The sequence below is a fragment of the Sceloporus occidentalis genome, unplaced genomic scaffold (assembly GCF_023333645.1).
Source record: "Sceloporus occidentalis isolate IW3139 unplaced genomic scaffold, rSceOcc1.0.p SCAF_416, whole genome shotgun sequence".
Taxonomy (NCBI): Eukaryota; Metazoa; Chordata; class Lepidosauria; order Squamata; family Phrynosomatidae; genus Sceloporus; species Sceloporus occidentalis.
The window spans coordinates 1,059-22,414 of record NW_028317396.1 but is presented as its reverse complement, the minus strand read 5'-3'; the positions used below and the strand labels follow the sequence as shown (position 1 = coordinate 22,414).

The 21,356-nt window shown below is 41.3% G+C and overlaps 1 protein-coding gene across 1 annotated transcript; it reads right to left on the bottom strand.

Annotated features, from left to right (window-relative positions):
• Window positions 1–4,781: 4,781 nt before the first annotated feature.
• On the bottom strand, window positions 4,782–20,888 carry LOC149272804 (laminin subunit beta-2-like). Its single transcript, XM_089506700.1, has 27 exons — window positions 20,691–20,888; window positions 19,761–19,881; window positions 19,075–19,263; window positions 18,698–18,877; window positions 18,304–18,416; window positions 17,001–17,080; window positions 16,525–16,660; window positions 16,212–16,370; window positions 15,676–15,803; window positions 15,142–15,262; window positions 14,410–14,602; window positions 13,734–13,877; window positions 13,082–13,313; window positions 12,552–12,715; window positions 10,334–10,558; window positions 10,023–10,240; window positions 9,765–9,861; window positions 9,209–9,581; window positions 8,779–8,963; window positions 8,180–8,421; window positions 7,778–7,981; window positions 7,542–7,686; window positions 6,961–7,168; window positions 6,201–6,342; window positions 5,551–5,727; window positions 5,310–5,469; window positions 4,782–4,918 (listed from the first exon to the last, which is right to left on the bottom strand). Exons 1-27 carry the CDS (start codon window positions 20,829–20,831, stop codon window positions 4,782–4,784), a joined length of 4,614 nt encoding a protein of 1,537 aa, XP_089362826.1. The 5' UTR covers window positions 20,832–20,888.
• Between the last annotated feature and the right edge of the window lie 468 nt (window positions 20,889–21,356).

Here is a 21,356-nt window from a genome sequence, read left to right as displayed (position 1 = left end):
TGGTGCAAACAGAAGGGCCCCCGGGGTCTGTAACGGAGTCTGGGTCAGGGGTTCTGCGTTTTCTACCTGGGCCAGCTATCTTGGCGACTCTTTGTGGGTAAACTCTTTGTCAAGGAACATATAGTCTGCGTTGAAAAAGCAGAGATGCCGTTAAAATCGAGTAAGCTGTGTTTGTAATAAATCACATTATCTAATAATAAAGTAAATTAATCAATTATAACGATCTACTGGTTTTAAGGACTTTCTCCAAGGAGTGAAGGTTTTTCCATAGAAGTCACCTATAAATTAATAATCATGGAAATAATAATAATAATAATAATAATAATAATAATAATAATGGCAAGCTGGTGTATCCAAGCACTTAGTCAACGCCTGTGAACGGAATATGGGATGCTTTTGAATTGTCTCGATGTTCAAGCACTCGGTGGCTACATAAGTGAAAGAAGTCTCTCCGGGAGAGGGATTCGCGTATTCCCGACGCCCTGCGCAGACCGTAACCCCAAAAAGGCTTTTCAATGGGTGGGCACGGCCATTTAAATGGGCGTATGAATTATTCACAGCCTCGTATCGCTACATCTGCTGCTTCCCGCATCGTAAGAAGACACAGATGTGAGCTTCGGGATTACGTGGTGACCATCTGTGCGGGATAAGTATAAGGAACCCAGCTACAAGTATTCGCTTTCCGTCTGCTGTACGGAGGCAACACCAAGCCCAAACAATGAAACGTGTGATCGGGATTCATATTAAACGTACAAATCAAGATTACACACAATGTACTTCTGCATTAGTGCCTCATAACCTAGTAGGGAGACACGGTCGTTTGTACGAGGAATTCTATTCTTTAGTAATATCAAACTTCTGAGCTCGTTTTAAAATATATATATATATATATATATATATATATATATATATATATTGGATATACTACTAATTTCACATAACATAATATTTGTGACTTATCAATGCACAAGGATCCATCTGCCTGACTAGCCCAGGGTATTTTTATTAGCCACCCCATATTTAAATTGTACAGCGCTGTGGAATATGTTAGCAGTTCTTAAATAAAGGATAAGAATAATTCCACTGGAATTGTAGATCCTTGACTAATTCCAGGAAGACCTTTACTTGGCATTTAAAATAAAAATGTCGTATTTTAACTCAATCCCCATACAGTTTGTACGTTTATCGCTGTTGTAAATCAGTTAAAGAGTTCTACCTTCAGCGGCAAATATTGTGAAAAAAAAATAAAAAGAAAACAAAGTACATAAGATACATAAGTAACTAGAGTCTATAAACATCCATGCGTTATACTGTTTATTGATTGTAAGATTGTTTGAGCAGAGCCCTCCTCACCTGTTTCTGTTATATACTACTTCTTATGTCCTGTCTACCTGTTGTACAGCGCTATGGAATATGAGGGTGGTATATTAAAATATAATAACGACGCTGTATGAATCGTGTTTTCCACTAAGCGGATGTATTAGACGGGTCACACAGCTGAGATGAGCTACGGATCGGCATCTCAGAGACTTAAGAAGCTCAGTTACTGTAACTGTCCCCAAAATATAAAAGCCGCTCATCTCCGCACATGAAGCATCTCATAAGCTAAGCAAGCTCATTAGCGAACCCTAAAACTATCTCTGGCCCCTAAACATCTTTCTATAAAGTGGAGAATCGGAACAATTATAATATACATATATATATATATAGCCATGCGCATTCCCAGAAGCGGGATCCTTGCGCATGGACGCAGCACTCCTGGCCGGACCATGTTTAGTAAATGATCCTGCAACGTGTAAAGGATTTAACCCCCGACAGGCTCCGGAACACAATGTTCTACACTAAGCTGCTTCCTGGCCATAAAGCACAGAAACGGAAAAGTGTTATGACCGCCTCTGGAATCAGGTATATAATGAGGCAAAGCATCACAAGTGAGAAAGGTACACGGATATTCTTATAGCACTTTTATTTTCTCTCTCAAATATATATAACGGTAGGGAGAGAGGGAAGGGTCATGTTTGATGTCTGCATTAAATAAAGACGCTCATCTGTGACACTGGGAAAGCTGCTCTGCTTGACAATTCCCATCATGCATTGTTGGATGAGGGTGCTGGGAGTTGCAGCCGGCAGCAGTAATCTCCTGCCTTGTCAGGCAGGCCTGCTCACCCTGGTGGCGCCCTATGCCCGTCTCCTTGATGCTCGGGGGGCTGTCTCCTCTCCCGGTCCCCGCAGGCCCGGCTCCTCTCCCGCTGACTCACCCTGCACTTGCTCCCAGCCGGTTTCCTGTCGCTGGGCCGCGGAGAGGCCTCTCCCATGCACCTACCAAGTGCCGGGGCCCAGCTGCCGATTCTTCCCCTACTTGTCACCCCGAGGAATCGGTGCTGAGTTCGGCGCAGCCTCCGACGGCCGCTTCCGGCCTGACAGAGCCTTTTTTTCCCTTTCGTTTATCTGCTTCGATCCGAACGTTTCCCAGGGCCCCGCGAACATAAACAGAACACTAGGACGCACTTCCGGAAGCCGGAATGGCGGGGCACGTGACCGGTCGGGATGGGCCATGTGACACGGGCGACCCGGAGGCAGCAGTCACGTGACGACGGCAAGGCTCTCGCCTGCTGAGCCTTGTAACCATGGCAACATTGTCAACCATCAATAACGCCCAGGCTTGATCTGACGCGATTGAAGTTGTTTTTTTTCCAGCACTTGACATTGAGTTGCCCTTCAGGAGTGTGTGGCTGGGAGTTGTAGGGTGTGGTGTGTGTGGCTGGGAGTTGTAGGGTGTGGTGTGTGTGGCTGGGAGTTGTAGGGTGTGGTGATATCATAATGGAAAACACTCAGAGCCAGGGCTGGCCTTTCCACTAACAGATACAAAACAAGCAGTAAAAGTGTGACACAAGCACAAAGCCATACTAACCAATCTGCCGGGACTGTGCAGGCAAACGCTCCATGTACTTGTGTATAGTTTTATTTATTTAGCACTAACGGGTATTCTGAGCACTTTATAGGGATGATATAATCCATCCATTCAGTATAGGACGTTACAGCCATTCTCTATACGAGGTAATGTGGCTCATATCACGGGACGGTTGGCTGCCAAAACAAGCTCAGTTGGTGGTTCTGCCCTGGTAAATATGTGACAGTCGGCAGGTATTAAGCATCAGATTGCAGCCACTTGCATTCACTCATACAGTTACTTTCCTGGAAGCTTGTATGCCAGGTTCTTTCCCCCATATTTCCCACGTGTCTCTATCTAAGAGGGACCTAAACCCTTGATGTCCCTTTTTCCTCCCCTGATGCCCTCTTTTCTAGGAGCTTGGAATGTTTGCTGGGTATGAGGGGATCGCAGGGTTCTACAGCCCTAAAAGCCCCGATAATGTGTATAGAAACAGCAAGAGATTGATTTATGAATAAAACTGTGTACATAAAATATGATTGACTTGACCGTTCTGTCTTGCTTTTGCTGCGTATAATCATACCCATGGTTTGCCCCCCAGTCTCATGGTAAAGGGGCAGATTTTTAGGGTTGTGCAGTCTGGAACTGCCTTCTTCCTATTCTACCCCGCTGTGATCATATACAAGACTCTGAAATGTTGCTTTTGCTTCTAGTATATTAGGGTTGATATCCCTGCTTGAATGCAGGTGATTTAAAAACGTGTATCTTTAAACAATGATGAGTCAAGGTTTCCGTGGCGACCGGTGTTAGAGCCATTTGTGTGACACGTTGTCGTAGAGCAAGCTTTGAAAACCCTCTGCCAAAGAAATGAATAAAACCTGAACTTTTGATTACAAGCAGAAATACTCACATTAATAGAGCGAGCAAAATATTTATTTCTTATATTGTTAATATTTTTAAAATAATTACGTAAAATGTGACATAAGAAAATATTTTTTAAGGTTTTTTTTAAAACACTGTGTGCTGAATGGAAACTGTTTTTTAATCAGAGTTATTTTTAATATTTTGCATACATTCCTTTGATAAAAAAGTAAAACTATATTTTCAAGTTTTGTTTGCATTTTTTTTTAAATTATTTTATTATTGTATCCGTTAAAAAGTTAAAACATTTGTAGGTTGTGAGTTTTTTTGTTACTGGTACATTGTTATCACTATAGCAACCAACAGGTTGGCCCAATGAGCAAGTACAGTCCATCAGTTGCTATGGTGATTACACCAATTTGCATTAGAATGGCTTCTTTTACATAACGCCTGTGATTTATTTATTGGGTAAATTTTTTAATATCTGGTACATGTGCCCGCAGCTTTTGTGATGGAAATTAACCAAAAACAAGAATATTTGTGTTATATTTTAAAAGATATTAATGATATCCAGCGGTATATTTTTAATATTGAGCTAGGGATATTTTTTTTAGGAATCTGTGATTTTTGCCTGGCAGAAGTAGAAGCAGCAAATATGATTTATCTGCTAAAACATTGAAAACATCAGAAAACGCAAAAAAAAAATGTAACCATTCATTTAAGATGACAAACAAAACTGCTGTTACCTATTTAAGAAATCAACGTGCCATTAAGTACTGTTAAAAGAATAAAAAATAAGTAAATAACGATAAAGTAACTTTTTTTATACAGTTAGACAAACCTAAATTTTATCAGTTTTAGAATTTTGGGGTTTTTTATGAGTAAAAAAAAGTTTATTGCCACTTAAGAATCTTCTGTTATAGTGTAAAAGTTTTTCAGTGTTGGATGTTTTTTTGTTGTTTTTTTTAACAATTACGGTGTTTCCTATAGAAAAGTGTTATTTATTGACATTTTGATTTAGGATTAAGTATTATTGGCATGTATTGTAGATCTGAATTTGTTGGTTTATAGTATTCAGAATTTCTTTCATTTTGTCTTCCAAGCCGTCGAGCTGCTTCGTCTTCTCTTGAAGAATAATCTCGTTCTTCTCATACTGAGCTTCGAGTTCTGCGAGTAAGAAAAGAAAGAAAAAAACAACACGTTCACTATAATTAAAATATGCAATAAAATAAAAATATGGGTATAAACAATTAGCAAATTATTTATTAATATATTATTATATTATAATATTAATTTATAAATACGGCTCCAAACTATGTAAAGGTTATATTGTCCAATTGGCTACAGCTATATTTTATATATATTTATACCATACGCTCTACTGTATTCAAATAAGGATACCAGTGAGGTCCAAACTTCTTACAATGCATTAACCCTTTGTTAGAGAACACAGGGCTGGCTTTACCCCGACTTTAAGATTTCTTTAAGTATCGAAGGAGCTAGCCAGAATGTCACCCTATTGGGTTTAATCCAGTGTACTGATTAAGAATGGACGCACCTTGTAGCCTTTTCAGCTTATCCTGAGCGTTATCCAATAAGGCCTTTGCTTCATCTCTTAGTTGATCTGCTTTATTCTTTGCTTCTTTAATGGTTTTCGCTTTCCGTTCCACGTGATTCTGAACCATTTTATATCTGACTCCAAGTTGCCCGTCCAGTATCTTTAAACGAAGGGCGTAAAGATTTGTGTTAGTCTCCGTACCATACAAGATTCGACAACGTGAGGGTATATTTAGTCTCACCTTTTTGGCCTCGTTGGCTTTATCCAGTGCCGCGCCGGCAGTCTCCTCCGCGCGATTGGCCGCCAAGCTGTTGCTGGCCCTCTTGACCTTGAGGGCATCAATTTGTTTGTCCAGCTGCCCTACTCGCTCCATGGCGTCGTTGAGTCGATTCTCGGCGTTTGATGTGGCCGAGTGGATCTATAAATGAGAGTCATTAGTTGTGAATATTTCTTAGTATTAGCTGGGTTGGTAATCTATTTTCCACCGCGTTCTGCTTCACTTTAGGTAGAAAAATCTGGACTCTGACCATCTTTGTTCAACCTGGTGAACAGTAATTCCTCGATGAGGTGAATCAGGATTAGTCCCTCAGTAGCAACATGAGCCAAAAACACATAAAACCAGAAGCATAGATGTGGTATCAGACGCCATAAGTGGCCCCTTGGGTCTAAAATCGAAATAATGGAAAACCTGGGAGATGGTTATACGTAGGCTGTACCTCTCCAGATCTTTGAAGATCCAAACTCTGACCCTATTGTCAGTAAATTTGCCATAGTTATAAGATTTTCTTGTGATGGACGTTTTAGTGCGGTGGAAATTTCAATGCGTGTTTTTATATATTCAGGACTTGTCAGTGAAGGGTAAGATTTCCGAGGGCCGGTTTATGATCTTACCTCCGTGAGCTTCACTTCTGTGTCTTCAATGTCATTATTGGCGCTCTGAATAGCCCCTTCGGCAGCACCCTGAGCTCTCTTGGCATCTTCTAAAGCCCTTTTTACAGACTCAGCTGTGTTTTTCACGCTCTCAGCTCGACTCCTGCGAAAGTACAACAATGCTCCACGATAAATCATATAAAACCAAAAGAGTAATAATGTCTTGGATGGACATGGAGCTTTGTTATCGGAGTTACTTTCCTCTCGACTTCATACATACGAGACTTAAACCATGTTTCACATATAGCTTCACCTGTCCTCGACTGGCTAATTCAACAGCCCGTACAAATCATGTCTGTTGTCCGCGTTGACCCTGGGCCGTCTAGCCAAACCTTTAGTGAGTTTAGCACAAGAGCTTGCATCCTTTTTTACAATGCTCTCATTGGCGTTTGAAATCTCTGTATATTTTATATATGTATAGATATATCTCAAGAGCAGCGTCCCTCGCTTCATCTGTACCAGTATGTCTTACATTCGTTCATGATATTGCTAATTTTGAATATTGTTCATTTTAATGTCATTGTTCATTTTGTTTTCTAACAGCGCTATGGAATCTGCGGGAGCTCTTTAAATAAAATGTCAAAATAATCGTTTTTAAAATTGGTTTTAGAAAACCCAAGGTGCTAATTTTTGGAAAACTGGAATTTAAATTGTCCTAAATGAATCATTTATTTAATGACATAATTTCAAATGATTGTTGCAGTCCTACACGTGCACTCACTTGGCTCTCTTGGCTTCTAGTAGCAAGTGTTCGGCTTTCCGGACGTCATCTGCTGTATAATCTAATATGGCATCCACATTGGAGAGGGTTCTCACTCTGTCTTTGATCTCCTCTGCCAGACGTTGTATCTGCTGTGGGGTGGCAGGGATCGAGAGGTCCAAAACACGGCTTGCCACCATCTCAATGCTGTCTGGGTCCGCACCTTCCTCTGTTTCGGAAAATGATTAATTTAATGATTAAAGAGTCTTGGTACGGCAAATGCCAGCCTTATTTTCATTAAACAATCTGAATTCTATTAAATGAAAGAGCTTTTATAAGAATGAAATATTTGCAGAACTGAAGCTCGGCTGAAAACATCAAAGCCGTGGTTTTTAAACAAGTGGGTGAAGAAGTTCCACAGAAGAGGGAATATCTGTGATTATATTTAAGAACTTAATCTGTATTTATTTTACCCTTCCTTCTAAAATGTTTATCCCGAAGCAGTAGAGACTAGTTTTGCATCAGGGAGGCATTCTAAACCCCTTGCTATTATTTATACCCTTGCTTTCTATTGGGTTCCTGTTAAGAGACCGTGTACTTACGGCTCAGAAAGTCTTTGATTTGCTGGATGAGTTCCCTCATTTCTTTGTTGGAGCGCTCTAATCTTGCCTTTGTTTCCTCTGCTCTGTCGAGAGTGGCCTGGGCTCTCAGTTTGGCTCTGTCTGCCTTTGCCTTGGCATCTGCAACCTTCACAGATGATACGACAAACATCTCTTACACATCAGTGTTTTATTAAATTCTTTATGGATCACTCCGGTTGGGGAGATGTCTACTCTACCTTCTGGAATAGGACTTCCACCTCTCCCAATGCTTTCTGGAGCTCTTCTTCTGCGTGACGAGCTCGGTCCAGGGCATTGTCAGCGGTGGCCACTGCTCCATTGCAGTTCAGGCCACCGCAGTGTCTTTTGCCCTCATCATCCCGACAGCCTGCTCCACCACAGGGACTCTCAGAGCATGGAACGTCTCCAGGAGCTCCGCAGACCTGTGTGTAGAGCGCATTGATACTGTCATGGTCACATGGTACATATCTTACAAAATCACATAGACCTCAGAGGTCCGATCTTCAGATGTACTTTAGATTACACCTAAAAAGGGACCTTTAAGGTATTGAAGGCTCAGGTGACTCTACATCTTACCATATGATCACTGGTCTGCTAAAAAGTAATCACCTAGAACTGACCTTTTCATTAATCTTTTTTGTATCAAGGGTTTCAGCTCTAGCCGACAGATCATTCAATGCCCGGCGGTTTGCTGCATTCTTGCGGTTGAAGTCATCCCGACTTTGTCCCATCAGTTTCTCCGTCTTTTGCCGGATTTTTGCAGAGTCACTAACGGGGCTGGGGACGTCGATGGCAGATGCATTGGCTAAACTCTCAGCCTCTCTGGACTTGGTATAAGACTCATGAATGCTGTCATATGCTCCTGTAACAACACACATTTAAAACATTTAAGGGTATAATACATGTATTGTGCTCAATGTGGCTTAAATGTATATATATATATATAATAGGGGACCCAAAACTGTACATACATTTATAAGTTTCTTAATAGTACTGTTTCACCTAGACAAAACAAACTGACCACAATGATTCTTATTAAATCTGTGATTTACTCTTTCCTCAAAAAGAAAACCAAAAAAATGAAAAAAATATACAAATATTTAAGAAACTTTTTTAGAGAAATCACTGTCCCCTTACCTCTCGACCTTCTAAAACTTTCTATCTTTGAAGAGACAGTGTGTGATGATACATTAAAACTCTAAATTCTAAACACTCGTACCTAGAAAGTTCGAGTTCTTGAGGACATCGAGCTGATGAGAATGCTCTTTGGCAGTCATGTTCAAATTTCGAACGTCCCTCTCCAGCTCTGAAATATCATGGTTGGCATCAAAGTTTTCGTCCTGAATGCTGGTCAGCTCTCCTTCCAGCTGGGTCAGGGTCTCCGTAGACTCGTTTATTTTATTCCTGATTAATAAAATGTGTTACCAGATAATAATGAAATCATTTTTACATAATTACATAATTACGCCATTGAAAACAGACTTAAAGCCCATCAAGTTCAACTGTTCTAAGTGCCTGTATCTGTTGGTCCATTATTTAGGAAAATAAACCTGCTCTTATAGACATTTAACGTCCATTCAGGATCCAGGCTAGGTCTTCCCTGAATCAAATTAGTTTATATATGACTATAGGTATTTGTGTCTACTGACCGAAGGTCGTCCATTATCTTCATAAGGTTTGTAACAGACTCCACAGTGGCGTTACGGGCATTCACAATCGCACGAGCTTTGGCTAGTTTGGCCTCAATGTCACGGAAATTCTTTTTAAAGGTCCCTGCTACGCCAGTCTGCTGGACATCCTTGCTCCGACGTACTAAATCCCGCGTGCGGGTGGCCAGATCTTGAACAATCCGATCCCAGTCTCCGAAGCACTGGTGACATGGCTGACAATCCGGAAAGTGGCCGGAGAAGCCACGGGCACACTGATCACAGCGAACACCTGATACCCCCTGGCGGCAAGTGCAGTGACCGGTAGCCCTGTTACATTGTGGCGTTTCGATGCCTCGGCCATCACAGTCGCATGCTACCAAAAGAAAGACAGCAGGGTGATCAGGACGACTATAGCAGGGTTAAAAGAACAATGAAAAATAAATCCCATAGTGCACACCAACATCTTATTATTATTATTATTATTATTTATTTATTTTTGGCTGCTCTGTGGAGTCATTCAGATTCACAGTAATGGAGGTATGTTGATAATATTTACCCCTGCATTGAACATTGGGATTTCCCCAATAATTCTCTTGACAGTCGGTACACGTCAGTCCACCAAATCCAGGCCGGCATTGGCACTTCCCTGTAAACTAGCCAATAAATAAAGAGGAAGACAAATTATTTGGCTTCATTTGTCTATGATTCCTATTCAGTGTTCTGTTATTGTCTATTTTAATTGGATATGCTATGTCCTTATAGTTGATGTAAAACAATGGGGGAATTGAGTTTGGAAGAGAGCTATGCGTTGTACCTCATTGCAAGCCAGGCTGAAGGAGTTGTGGGGGTCACAGTTGCAAGGGACGCAGCCTTTGGCGCTGGCCAAGTTCCAGAAGTTAGGACCGCATCGATCGCAGCTCAGACCTGTGACGTTGGGCAAACATTGGCACTGGCCGGTATTCCTGTTACAAACACAATCATCTCTGGAGGAACATTGGCTACCATCTGTTCCAAGGAAATTGCAAATGCACCCTAAAACCCAAAGACAGCCATTAGATTTCTAGCCAACAATTCTATTACAGTAAAGTAAATGTAATTGAATCTTCTAGAATCTGCGTCACTTACTTCTACAATTACGTCTTGATGCATCACCATAGTAGCCAATCCGGCAGTGCTCGCAAAAAGTCCCTTCTGTGTTGTACTTGCATTTGAGGCATTGTCCGGTGCGACGGTCGCATGCCCCAGTGTCTGTCATATCGATGTTATTGTTACATTGGCAGAGAAGGCATCGTCCTCCGATCTGGAATGGGTTCCCATAATATCCCGGAGCACACTCGTCACATCGTGAGCCTGGAGAAGAGATTCCATTGTTACTCCCCATGCACATCTCTTTTCAATGAATTAAGGTTTCTGTTCCACTTTGACAAATCATTAATTGCGCTCTGTAGCGTGTTAAGAAAATAAAACTTAGCAGATCTGTCATTTTATTTTCCTTTGAAGATTTGCTCAGATTAAAAACAATCAAGATGCTTTTTCAATTTCTACAGCATCCGAGAAGACATGTTCTACCCCTTGATGGAACTCCGTACATTTGTCTAATTGATGTTGTCTCAGAGTATCTGTTCACATGGAACTCTTCGGTTTCATGGTTTTAAATACTTCTTAAAGGCTCATTTCTTCACAGAAGCAGAGACGATGAAGAAAACGTTCTTATATAGCATTTTGTAATATTTGTAACCATGTTTCCCCAAACTGACAACGCCAACTAAAATAATGCCGGACTTAGAAACAGACATTTTTGGATCAAGTATGTTCTTTACACTACGGCCACTTCTATTTTAACTGCTGTTCCCTTGAGGAAAGTTATCCCCATTATGGAGAAAAAAATATATTTAGATTTGATTCTCTACATTTCAGATACTGGAGAGCTCTCCTATATTGGCAGCAGCTCTTGATACAGAATCCTGGGTTACGGAGATGAACGTTCTGTGAGTTACAGACGACGCGCCGTGACGTTAGGAGATCACCAAGCACTAAATGCTCATTAGTGACATTAGCATGAGTATGAGATGCAGCCGTAGCTTCGTAGTCTTTAGAGCATGTAAGTGCTCACTTATCCTTGACTTTGAGAGTAAGAGAAGAGTCCTTACGTGACACATAAATGCATTGGCTTGAGTTGTGAGCACCAGGACCTCTGGGGGTTCCACGATGATACTTACCCTCATGCGAAGATATTAGAACCGAGTATTTCAATAAATTACCAATGGTAATACGTCACTTTTGGTCCTTCTTCAGTCTCTCAGAGACTGGGAAGGTGAACCCCTCGCTAATTTACAATTGCAACTAGGACCGCCATGTGCTTCAAGATGGAACATTGGCAAGAAGAGAGAGGACATAATAAAAAAGATGGGTGTCCCATACAGTATATCCTCTTGAGGTAGCCATAAACATGTGCTCCAAGCAAGTGCCGAAAACTTGTGGAAAACACCAGCAGTGCTAATTCATTTTGCCAAACATGTAACCACCTTTTTGAACAACCTTTGGGCTGATTAGATACACTAACGAAATACTATCCCAGCACGAGTGGGGTGAAGCCATGCATGGGGTGGTTGAGTGATCGAGAAATCATTTACTCACGTCGTACCCCTCCTGACCGCTTTACCAGTCCTGAGGAGAAAAAATTGTAAAAGACACTAGACACAAGCCGTTCCTAGTTACAGGTAGCCAACGAGAAAACAGGGCCAATGCTAGCCGTATTCTGGAAAAGAACCATAGTGAGCAAGTTCCTCTACAGTTCGATGGTTGGTTGTACACGTGGGGTCGAAGAATAGGTGTCAGGAGAAGGTTTCTTACCCCCTGTAGAAGTGGTAAAGGCATATGGCTCCTGAATCTAAGACGAGACCAACGACTGATTAAGGTTTGAGTCTTTACAGCAGGAGAAACGGGCGACTAGACGGGGGCCGAATAGGGCTGATCTGCAGGCAAATTCTATGTTTCTATGCTTTGGATAACAGAATTAACCAGCCTTTATCTCTAGCTGAACTATTTATATTAATTATATATATGATAAAGTATAAATATGATAAAGTAGTATTGATAAATCTTTGAGTATTTTGATTTGTTAGTGTTCCTCGTAACAGTAAACTATTTCCATTTATGAAATTTTCATATCATTGTTCAGACTGGGAACCATGGAGCTGGAATGTTAAGTTCATTTGTATCTGTTATATATTTTTTTAAATAAATAAATGGGAATTTGCTGCGGAATGTTCTTGGTAAAGCCTGAAAACCAGATATTTATTGTTGTTGGAGTGATAGCTGCCCGGCCCAGCCCGAGTCTCACCTGTATAACCCTGGTTACAATTGCAGATGACCTGCTTGGAGCGAGGATCTTGATGGCAGGACGCGGCAAAATGTCGTCCGCTGTTAGGGCCATCGGGGCAAGGACAAGGCCGGCAGTGATCACCGGAGCCGAGGACAGGGTTTCCGTAAAAACCAGAAATGCATCTGCAAAGTAAATTGTGTGTTAGACCTTGTTAGAGGATACATTAAAGCAGATCTGTTACTTTTACCAGTCCTGCTATGGGAACGACCAACCTAACTTCCTATGATCAGCATCTGCATGATTATTCCTCCCCTTTACGGATCCCTTTTAACATTTTTGGGAATTTTATACCAATGACACTATTCTCGATAGCAGATTGGCCATTGACCCCATTTAGAATTGCCATTTCTTGGATGATATTTGCTATTCTTTCTTCTACATGAAATGGATGCTGTAGGCAATGGATTACTCACAAGATGTTTCTCGAAAAGCCAATATTTTCCAGAAATAAACAGCTTTGGTTCAGACGGTAACAATAGTTGAATCACCTTTCACATCTGTCTCCTGTGCTGTGGTCTCTGCAGTTCAGACAGACGCCTGTCCTCTGGTCGCACTCTTCAGAATGGCCGTTGCACTGACACCTCCTGCAATTTGGGAAGCCCCAGTGCCCGGGCTGGCAGCGATCACACCTCGATCCAAATGCCCCGGGCCGGCAAGGGCACTGTCCGTTGTACTGGTCACAGAAGTTATGGAAGGAGCCCTCTGCGCTGCATTCACAGGCTGAAACAAGAGATCAACATCGAACAAATGTGTATGTCACCGAGACTTATTCTTCAAGAAATGTCCCATGATTCTGAAGGATACAGAAAATCTGTCAATTAAAAACTTAAATTAAAGCAAAAAAAATGTGTATGTTCCATTTTATAACACTCTAAATAGCATTTATAATCAGAAATGTCTATGTAAATAATACACTTTATATGTTCTGTCTCTTCTGATGAGCAGACAATGGATCCCAACCAGCCTTCTTAACTGGCTGATGATTTAGCCGTTTAAAATAAATATATTTTAACCTTATTTTTCAAAAGCTGGTTCAAAAAACAGGACAAGGGAAGTGGTTTGGATGCAGTACGGATACTTTCATGACAACCACACAATGTTTAGTGTCATTCTTGGATCCATAGCTAAGCTTGTGGTTACCTTTGCATCCTGCTGGTCCAAAGCCATGTGTTCCGGGAGCGCATCGATCACATCTACGGCCAATAACGTTGGCTTTACACTGGCATTGCCCACCATTGGGGTCACATTCTGAGCTCAAGGACCCTTGAGGATCGCAGTTACAAGCTGGAGAGAAACCGGAATTCAATTTACTGTAGAGTGTTGTCCCTGCTAGATCGCTTAAAATATAATTAGCTTTTTCCATGTTTTATTATTTTTTTGTTATTTCTGGAGAAAAAGTCAATATTAGATAGATACAGTGTTATACTGTTGAGTAACATCTAACCGTGTTGATTGTACTTGGGAAATCCATATGGTGTGAACCATATGGTGTCAGCATTAGCTGTAGTTCTCCTTTATAATCAGGAGGTGGCGTTATATCCATTCATACAGGAGAAAAGCTACTGATTGGTCTCAGTCGTTTGCTTCTTAGTGGGTCACAGAAAATGTTAATAAGTATCAGAAGCTTGAAAACTCCAAGGGCCCCTCTCTTGATCTCCTACGGCCTGTACAAAAATCCTATGGAAGGTGACAAAATGATGACCTAGCCCTTTATACTTATGTTTATGTATGTCTGTGTGTATATATTGTATTGGTAGTTATACATTCCCAAGGGCATGAACAGAAAGACGTTATTTCACCCACAATTTTAACTCACCGAGCGCTCCGTCATGAACGACGGCTGACATGCTTGTGATTAAGTTGGAGCACACCTCCGTGGTGGGGGATTTTATTACACTTCCGCTGTTACCATGACAATGATAGCGCTCAAAGGTCTCTTTGCGATGAATGGAGGGTGGGTCGCCTCCTATGAACATTTCCAAAGAAGAGTAGCGAGGAATCAACACAATCTGTGAGAAGACAGAATCAAAGAGGAGGTCCTCCTTAAGACACGGCGTCATGAGAACATGTTATTATACCTAAATCTTCTCCGGTTATCTCATATGTATGATTCTATGCCTCCATCCTCCATGCCTCCATCTATGCCTCCATCTGGACTGTTGTAACGGTTCGGCCACCACAACCTAGGGAGCTCCTGGTTTAACCATTCCTCATCATCTAGTATCTTCTTTACAGCTACCTTTCTGCATTCACTAACTCCCAAGTTATTAATACAATGTTTCTTTACAATTGTTACTCTTATTACAATGTATGTGTATGTTGCCATCAGAAAATTGTGTGGCTAGCGGGAAACACGCTCGCAATGGCGTCTCTCGTTGTCACCTTTTTGTTTCTTTATGTCCAAATTGTTATGCGATGCGCTACTTTTTATGTCCCGTTTTCCAATCGTACAATGCTGTGGAATATGGTGGTGCTATATAAATCAACAAGTAATACTAAACTCTGCTTATTATTACAAATAAGTAGAATAGACGATCGAGGCTCTCACCGAATCAATAAGGATGCTGGCTCCCAACACCTGCTCCCAAGAGCTGTACCTGATGAATTCTAGGTGGATTGTGTAGCTGACGCCGCGTTCCAGACAGACAGGCTGCTCCAGGATAACATACCTAGAAATCACAACCATACACGTGAATTGTGATATCTTATTCCTATCACACCCTGTTGTGTTGTTTCTTAGAAGCATTTCTAAAGCGTTACCCTACATCTCAAGGTAATGTTTTGTGCTTCTTGTATTGAGTTAAGCGAAGAAGTCTGTATTATGAGATAAGCCTAACAACACCTTGAAGAAAAGAACATTCTTGGCAAAACCAACGTGGGCATAAGTCACCTACTAAACTTCTCTTAGACTCTCAAGAACGTGGATGCTGTTGAGTTGAAAGCAGTAGCAGCTTATATGACCTTGAGGAAATCATGGCTCATATCCTTGGGATCAGTCAATGAAATATCTGACAAAGCCATCTATAAGGTTTCTAGTATTTAATGGCAGGCAGCTTCATCCCTATAAGTATATGTATCTCACCTGGAGCCTGGGGGTAGAGATGCAGTTAGGAGGTCATCTGATGGGATGGTGTTTCCACAAGGGCTACTGGTTGGGATAGCTCCAGGTCTAATCACAGATATCTTGACCAGCTCCCACCTGTTTGGAAGCTTTCAGAAAATGCAATGGTAGACATTTAGACTTCTCAATTTCATTGCTCATATTCTAATAGGCTTTCTTCCTTTCGTGTTCTATTCATTGGCCCTCTACCACCTACTGCCATCACAGAATCAGGTTAAGATTTGACTGTGCCATAGCATGAACTAGAGCACTGGGACATCATAGTGAGAGTAAACTAGTTGTTGGCCATGGCAGGATATCACACATTGCTTTAAACCCCTAGACAGTTGTACCTTGTACATAATATCCCGTGGCCCAAAGGTTCTGTTACCAAACCTTGGGTATTTGAGAATACAGCCCTATGTCCTATATCCATCATATGAAATATTAACCTTTCTACCAAATCCCAACCTGACTTTTCAATTTCCGTCCAGTTTTCTTATATAGTTGTTGTTTACCTGGGGCTCGTAACGGATGACTAAGTCGTACTCCATAGAATATGGAATGTTGCTGATCTGAAACTCTAGAACCCCTTCCTCGGGGACAAGCGCAAACCCAGCACCGGTCCAAGTAGCTGGACGACCCTGTGGATGTTCCCTCTCTGACACCGAGCATCCCTGTGTTAAAAAGACAAAGGGAAGAACAGCTTTTAAAATTTACAAGTTAAATCAGGAACAATAACTATATCTGATGGGGGAAAACAATAGATAACTTTTTTTTTTTTTTTTGGAATATGTTATTTTGTGTCCTGAGAGTTGAAACAACGCTTACATGTCTGTGCAAGGCTGTCTCTGCCTCATAGGTATAATGATCCAGGTTGATACGGTAGTGACCAGACTTTACTAGGTTACACTGCCTTCCGACCATATGACTTCTGCAGCGACACTGTCCAGTCTCTGTAGCACAACTGGCATGGAAATAAAAACAGATTGTAAGCTCCCAAGATCAGGGCCCTCTTCTCCCTGTGTGCCAGTATGTCTTAGCGTGTATCAATTTGAATGTTCTTGTTCATTTTCATTCTCCCTTATTGTAATAGCGGTATGGAATCTGCTGGAGCTCTATTACTACATGGTATTTAAATAGGCACAAGAAGAAACGGATTATGGCATATGCTCTTTCAGTGCATTACGAGCCACCTAGAACCAAAAGGGTGATCATATGACTATGATCTACAACAATAATCTTAATGTTGTTCTTATACCTCTTTAAGGTACTCCTCATCAAAGATTAGAGGGGTTTCTACTCACTTGTTATCCCATGCACCCCCAATGTCACAGTCGCACGCTCGGCATCCGTAGATATCATGGCTGAGAGCCCAGTATTCTGGCTGTTAACATCAACAAAAAAATAAGACATTCTACCAGTCAACAAGACCAGACATTTCAATGGCTTATATGGACAACTGTGTAGAGTGTTGAATTTGGGGCAACAAGGCTCGGCACAGGAGGCAATGGTTGGCAAACGGAGTCTGTGCTGATGTTCTAGAGCTTGGAATTGGATACATCAATGGTTGCTTGTCAATATGGACATCCCTTCGGGGATCAGAGCTTTTAAATTGGTGAAGTGAGTAGGTCTTATTGTCTCTGATAGAAAACACCATAGAGATGCATGGTCAGCTTCAATAAAGTATTATATAACCTCATGCTTCTTCTCTATATGATGTTCTCCGTGGGGTATCAGTTCAGCCACACAAAGACATCTCCAAGTAGCAGGAAGCGGCACAATAGAAGAGGATTTATCTGTTACGCGGCATCAGCAAAAAACAGCACAAACGCTGAGTGCATATAAAGTTACGCATTCTATAATAATGGCCATAGAGTACACAACCGGTACAGTCTTTGTCTGCTTCCGTCCAGTTATTACAAAGACACCATAAACCACTATAATTAGGATTAAAAACGATTGTAGACCTTTTTTTCTCATGTTGCGTAGACCACACACACTTTGGGTAATCTTAAAATTACAAACTGGATTATGTTGGCGGTGGGGGGGGGGGTTTGATTGGCAGCCTTGTTCCTATCAGCAAATTCTCTACATTTCCAGTTGGAGGATGGATGTCGTTACCGGCAGCTGCTGTCTGGAATGCCCAGGAGGATATGTGGAGTAGACGCACGGAAATGACATTTCCTGCGACAGCCCTTTAGGTGCGTGTACCGACATAACGGCCCCTGGATGTTTAGAGCTTTTCATTCGCTGTTATTGATTCCATTAGTTAAGTATCTCCCTTCTTAAAGGTGAACAGAAGACCTTACACTTATTGACTCTAGATTGTAAGCTCTTTGAGCAGGGCTTTCCTTACCCCTTGCTTCTGTCAAATTATTAGGTTTTATATACTACGTAATATGTTCCTGTTTATAAAACAATAAATAATAATAATAAGTATAAAAAAAAGTATAATGCCTCATTCAGAATAAAGTAAAAACCAAAGCAAAGTTGTAAAAAGAGAACATTGAAAGAACAAACGTTCATGCCCTGAGATTAAATTGTTGAGCTATACAAGTCATTTATATATATATATATATATATTTTTTTTTTAAACATTTTGCTTACAAGGCACTGATTGCAGCTTCGTCCGGTCACAAAGCGCTTGCAGAAACAGTCCCCGCTGATTGCGTCACACTGGGAGCCATCGGACACAGTCCCTCTGGGGTCACACTGGCATCCTATGTAAAAAAATAAATACAATTATACAATTATTTAAAAACAAGCCATTTCCTGTAGTACTATACCTGCTAACTGTCTTGGATTTCCAGACAAAATCCAATTATGGGCGATGAAAGGTTTTAATCTGACAAATATATTTAATATAATTCGGGAGTGTATATAATTATATTACATTTCAATAGCTATATGGATTATGTTATTGATCTCCTATAGAGTAATGTAAAGAATTATGGTTCTGTTATTTTGTGCTTTTCCCAATGATCCACCGTTTCTCACTTACGTTGACAGCCTTGGAAATTATCTGCACTGAGCCCGAAGAATCCAGCCTTGCATCTATCACAGCGTGGCCCTTCTACAAAATCCTTGCACCGACACTGTCCAGCAATGAGTCCCAAACTTGGGTTATCTTGAGAGTCACACAGACCCCCGTCTAGAGAGCCTTCCGGATCACAGTCACAGGCTACAAGTGAAGGCAAATTTAGAATGAAACCATGCAAGTACAAAATATCAAAATACCCTGCCCTCCTTCCATTGCTAAAGTCATTGAAGATCAATGTTGGAGTGGCAGTTCCAACCTCACTCTAAATGTATCTCAAATATTTGAAGGTCTCCTGTTGAAGAACAAAGAAGACCCATCACGCTGAGGTTTTTCCGCACCTCTGCAGACAGTACTGTCCCTGATGTCCTTGGCCGGATCTTTGTAGAAGAAAGGCTTGCAGAGCTCACAGTTCCGGCCCATAGTGTTGTGCTGGCAGTCGTCACACACTCCACCGCTCACATTCCTGGTGGACAGGTACACGGCCATATCAAAGTGACACTTCCTCGAGTGATTGTTACAGTTGCACTCTGAAAAACACAGAAAGAAAAAGCTCTGTTACTCTGGCATGAAAACAGGTTACCCCGTGTCAAGTTTTTACAAGAGGATGGCCTAATATACATAACGTTTCTAAAGATCCTTGTAAGTTGAGCAAACTTGGATCTTTACTTAACTTTAACTCATGTGTTAGTCTGGACCATATCTCTTACTCTTATTTGACAGTCTTGAGTCATACATAGGTTATGTTTTAAACCTGCGCAGAGACCCATTTAATTAAAATGTTTCTATAAACTTCCTTCTACAAACCTGTGGGATCTCTAGATTCCAAAAACAACTTGTAGACCCACTTAAAGAAAATTAAAGAAGGTAAAGTATGACGTCTCCTTCTAAGTGAAGACAACGGATGTTACAGCCCAGTAGCAGGCCAACTATTGTCTGCTAGCAAGAGATAAGGTCAATACTAACAGAGGCAGCAAAGGAACCATTTAAGGTCATGTCTTATAGTTCAACATCCTAGTGAACTCACTTTTACAGGCGTTGGTGCTGCGTCCCTCAGCTGGTCTCCAGGGAACTTCATTGAAGAAGCTATCACATTGCTCACAGTTGAGCCCCTTTGTGTTGTGTTTGCACACGCATCTCCCATGTACCTATTGGACGAGAAGATACGTTGTTCATGATATTATAGTCACCAGGAAACCGCGGAATTCCGTTTAGGGATAAATGGAAAGTAGGCATCTCTTCTTCTCCATCAGCATAAACTATAACCCACCTCACCTTCTGCCAGCATCAAGGCTGATAAGTAGTTGACCAAGAAGGGGGGACACCTCCATAAACATACACCAAACATTTAAAAGTAGGCCCTGAAAAGCTCCTATGATCGTTTTGGATTTACAATAATGGCCTTCATCAGGATGGAGCTAATAATATAGCAAAGATCAGCTTCAAGGTCAGTTCGTGGAGATTTTTTTTGTTGTTCTACTTGGTATTTTATTAATCAGGCTGACCTAAACTCTTAGAAGAAATGCATACAATGCATACCAGGAGATTCACGTTACATATTTTAAAATGGCAGCGAGACATCAAAGAGAGAATTGCATTCAAGGTATGCTGCGTTTTATCTTTTGCAATAAAACACGGCTCGGTGGATTTCCTTCCTTAGTAATTACTGAGTAAAGCAGGAGATTAGCAGGGCATGTTTTCAAGAGATAAATATACAGGATTCCTTACATGTTCACGTTGCTGAAGTCAGGTTTGGATTGGGAGATTGAGGAAACAATGTATTTGCTTCCATCTCAATAAGAGTCCTCTGAGGTCCTAAAACTTAGGTAACTTAACATTATTTTATGTCCTTTTTTAAAACAGAAATCAACTTTAACTAAAGACTGTTTTTTTCTTGGGCTATATACATTTTTCTTGTGTACAAGTAAATCACAAAGACACATTTGGGTTTCCATACCATGCCCTCTGCGTCTTCGGAGATGCCTTGAATGGGTGCGCATTCCGATGCGTGGCCATAACAGAAGCAGTTTCCTCGCACCACCAGCTCATACAGGGCATAGTAATACTTTTCCTTAATCTCCAGGCGCGAGTCGAGCATGTTGTCCCCCAACGTGTGCAACTTGGTGAAATTAATCCTGAGATTGGTGATTTTCAGGAGGTCTAGGAAAAAAAATCAGACAGTTCAGAAGGAGAGACCGGTCAGAGAAGAACACCTGGTGGTTTTGTTTTCTTTTGTGGTCCTTTTCTTTTTATGAGGCACCCCCCCCCATTTCAATGTACATGGCTATTGTAGCTGGAAACGGATGATTTTTAATAGAATCTCTTCATAGGCGTACAGAGGCCCTTTATCACTCCCATCACTCCTGTGTTCCAATGGTCCTTTATCACTCCCATCACTCCTGTGTTCCAATGGCCTTTTACCACTCCCATCACTCCTGTGTTCCAATGGCCCTTTATCACTCCCATCACTCCTGTGTTCCAATGGCACGTTGTGTTCGCTGATCCAAGTTTAAGTTTAAAAGGCTGATTAATCATTAGAAAACCCTTTTGTAATTATGTTACAGCCAGAAATGTCCTTGTTTTCCAGTGACCCCAAACTTTTGAATGGTGGTGTAAAAAGGTC

Excerpts from the sequence above, each read along its gene's own strand:
- LOC149272804 (XM_089506700.1), bottom strand. The coding sequence starts at position 20,831 with ATGCTCGACTCGCGCCTGGAGATTAAGGAAAAGTATTACTATGCCCTG. Across the intron at positions 17,081-18,303 it reads GAAGCTGCAATCAGTGCCTT|CCAGAATACTGGGCTCTCAG; the intron begins GTAAGCAAAATG and ends TGATGTTAACAG. Across the intron at positions 8,422-8,778 it reads CAAGAACTCGAACTTTCTAG|GAGCATATGACAGCATTCAT; the intron begins GTACGAGTGTTT and ends GTGTTGTTACAG.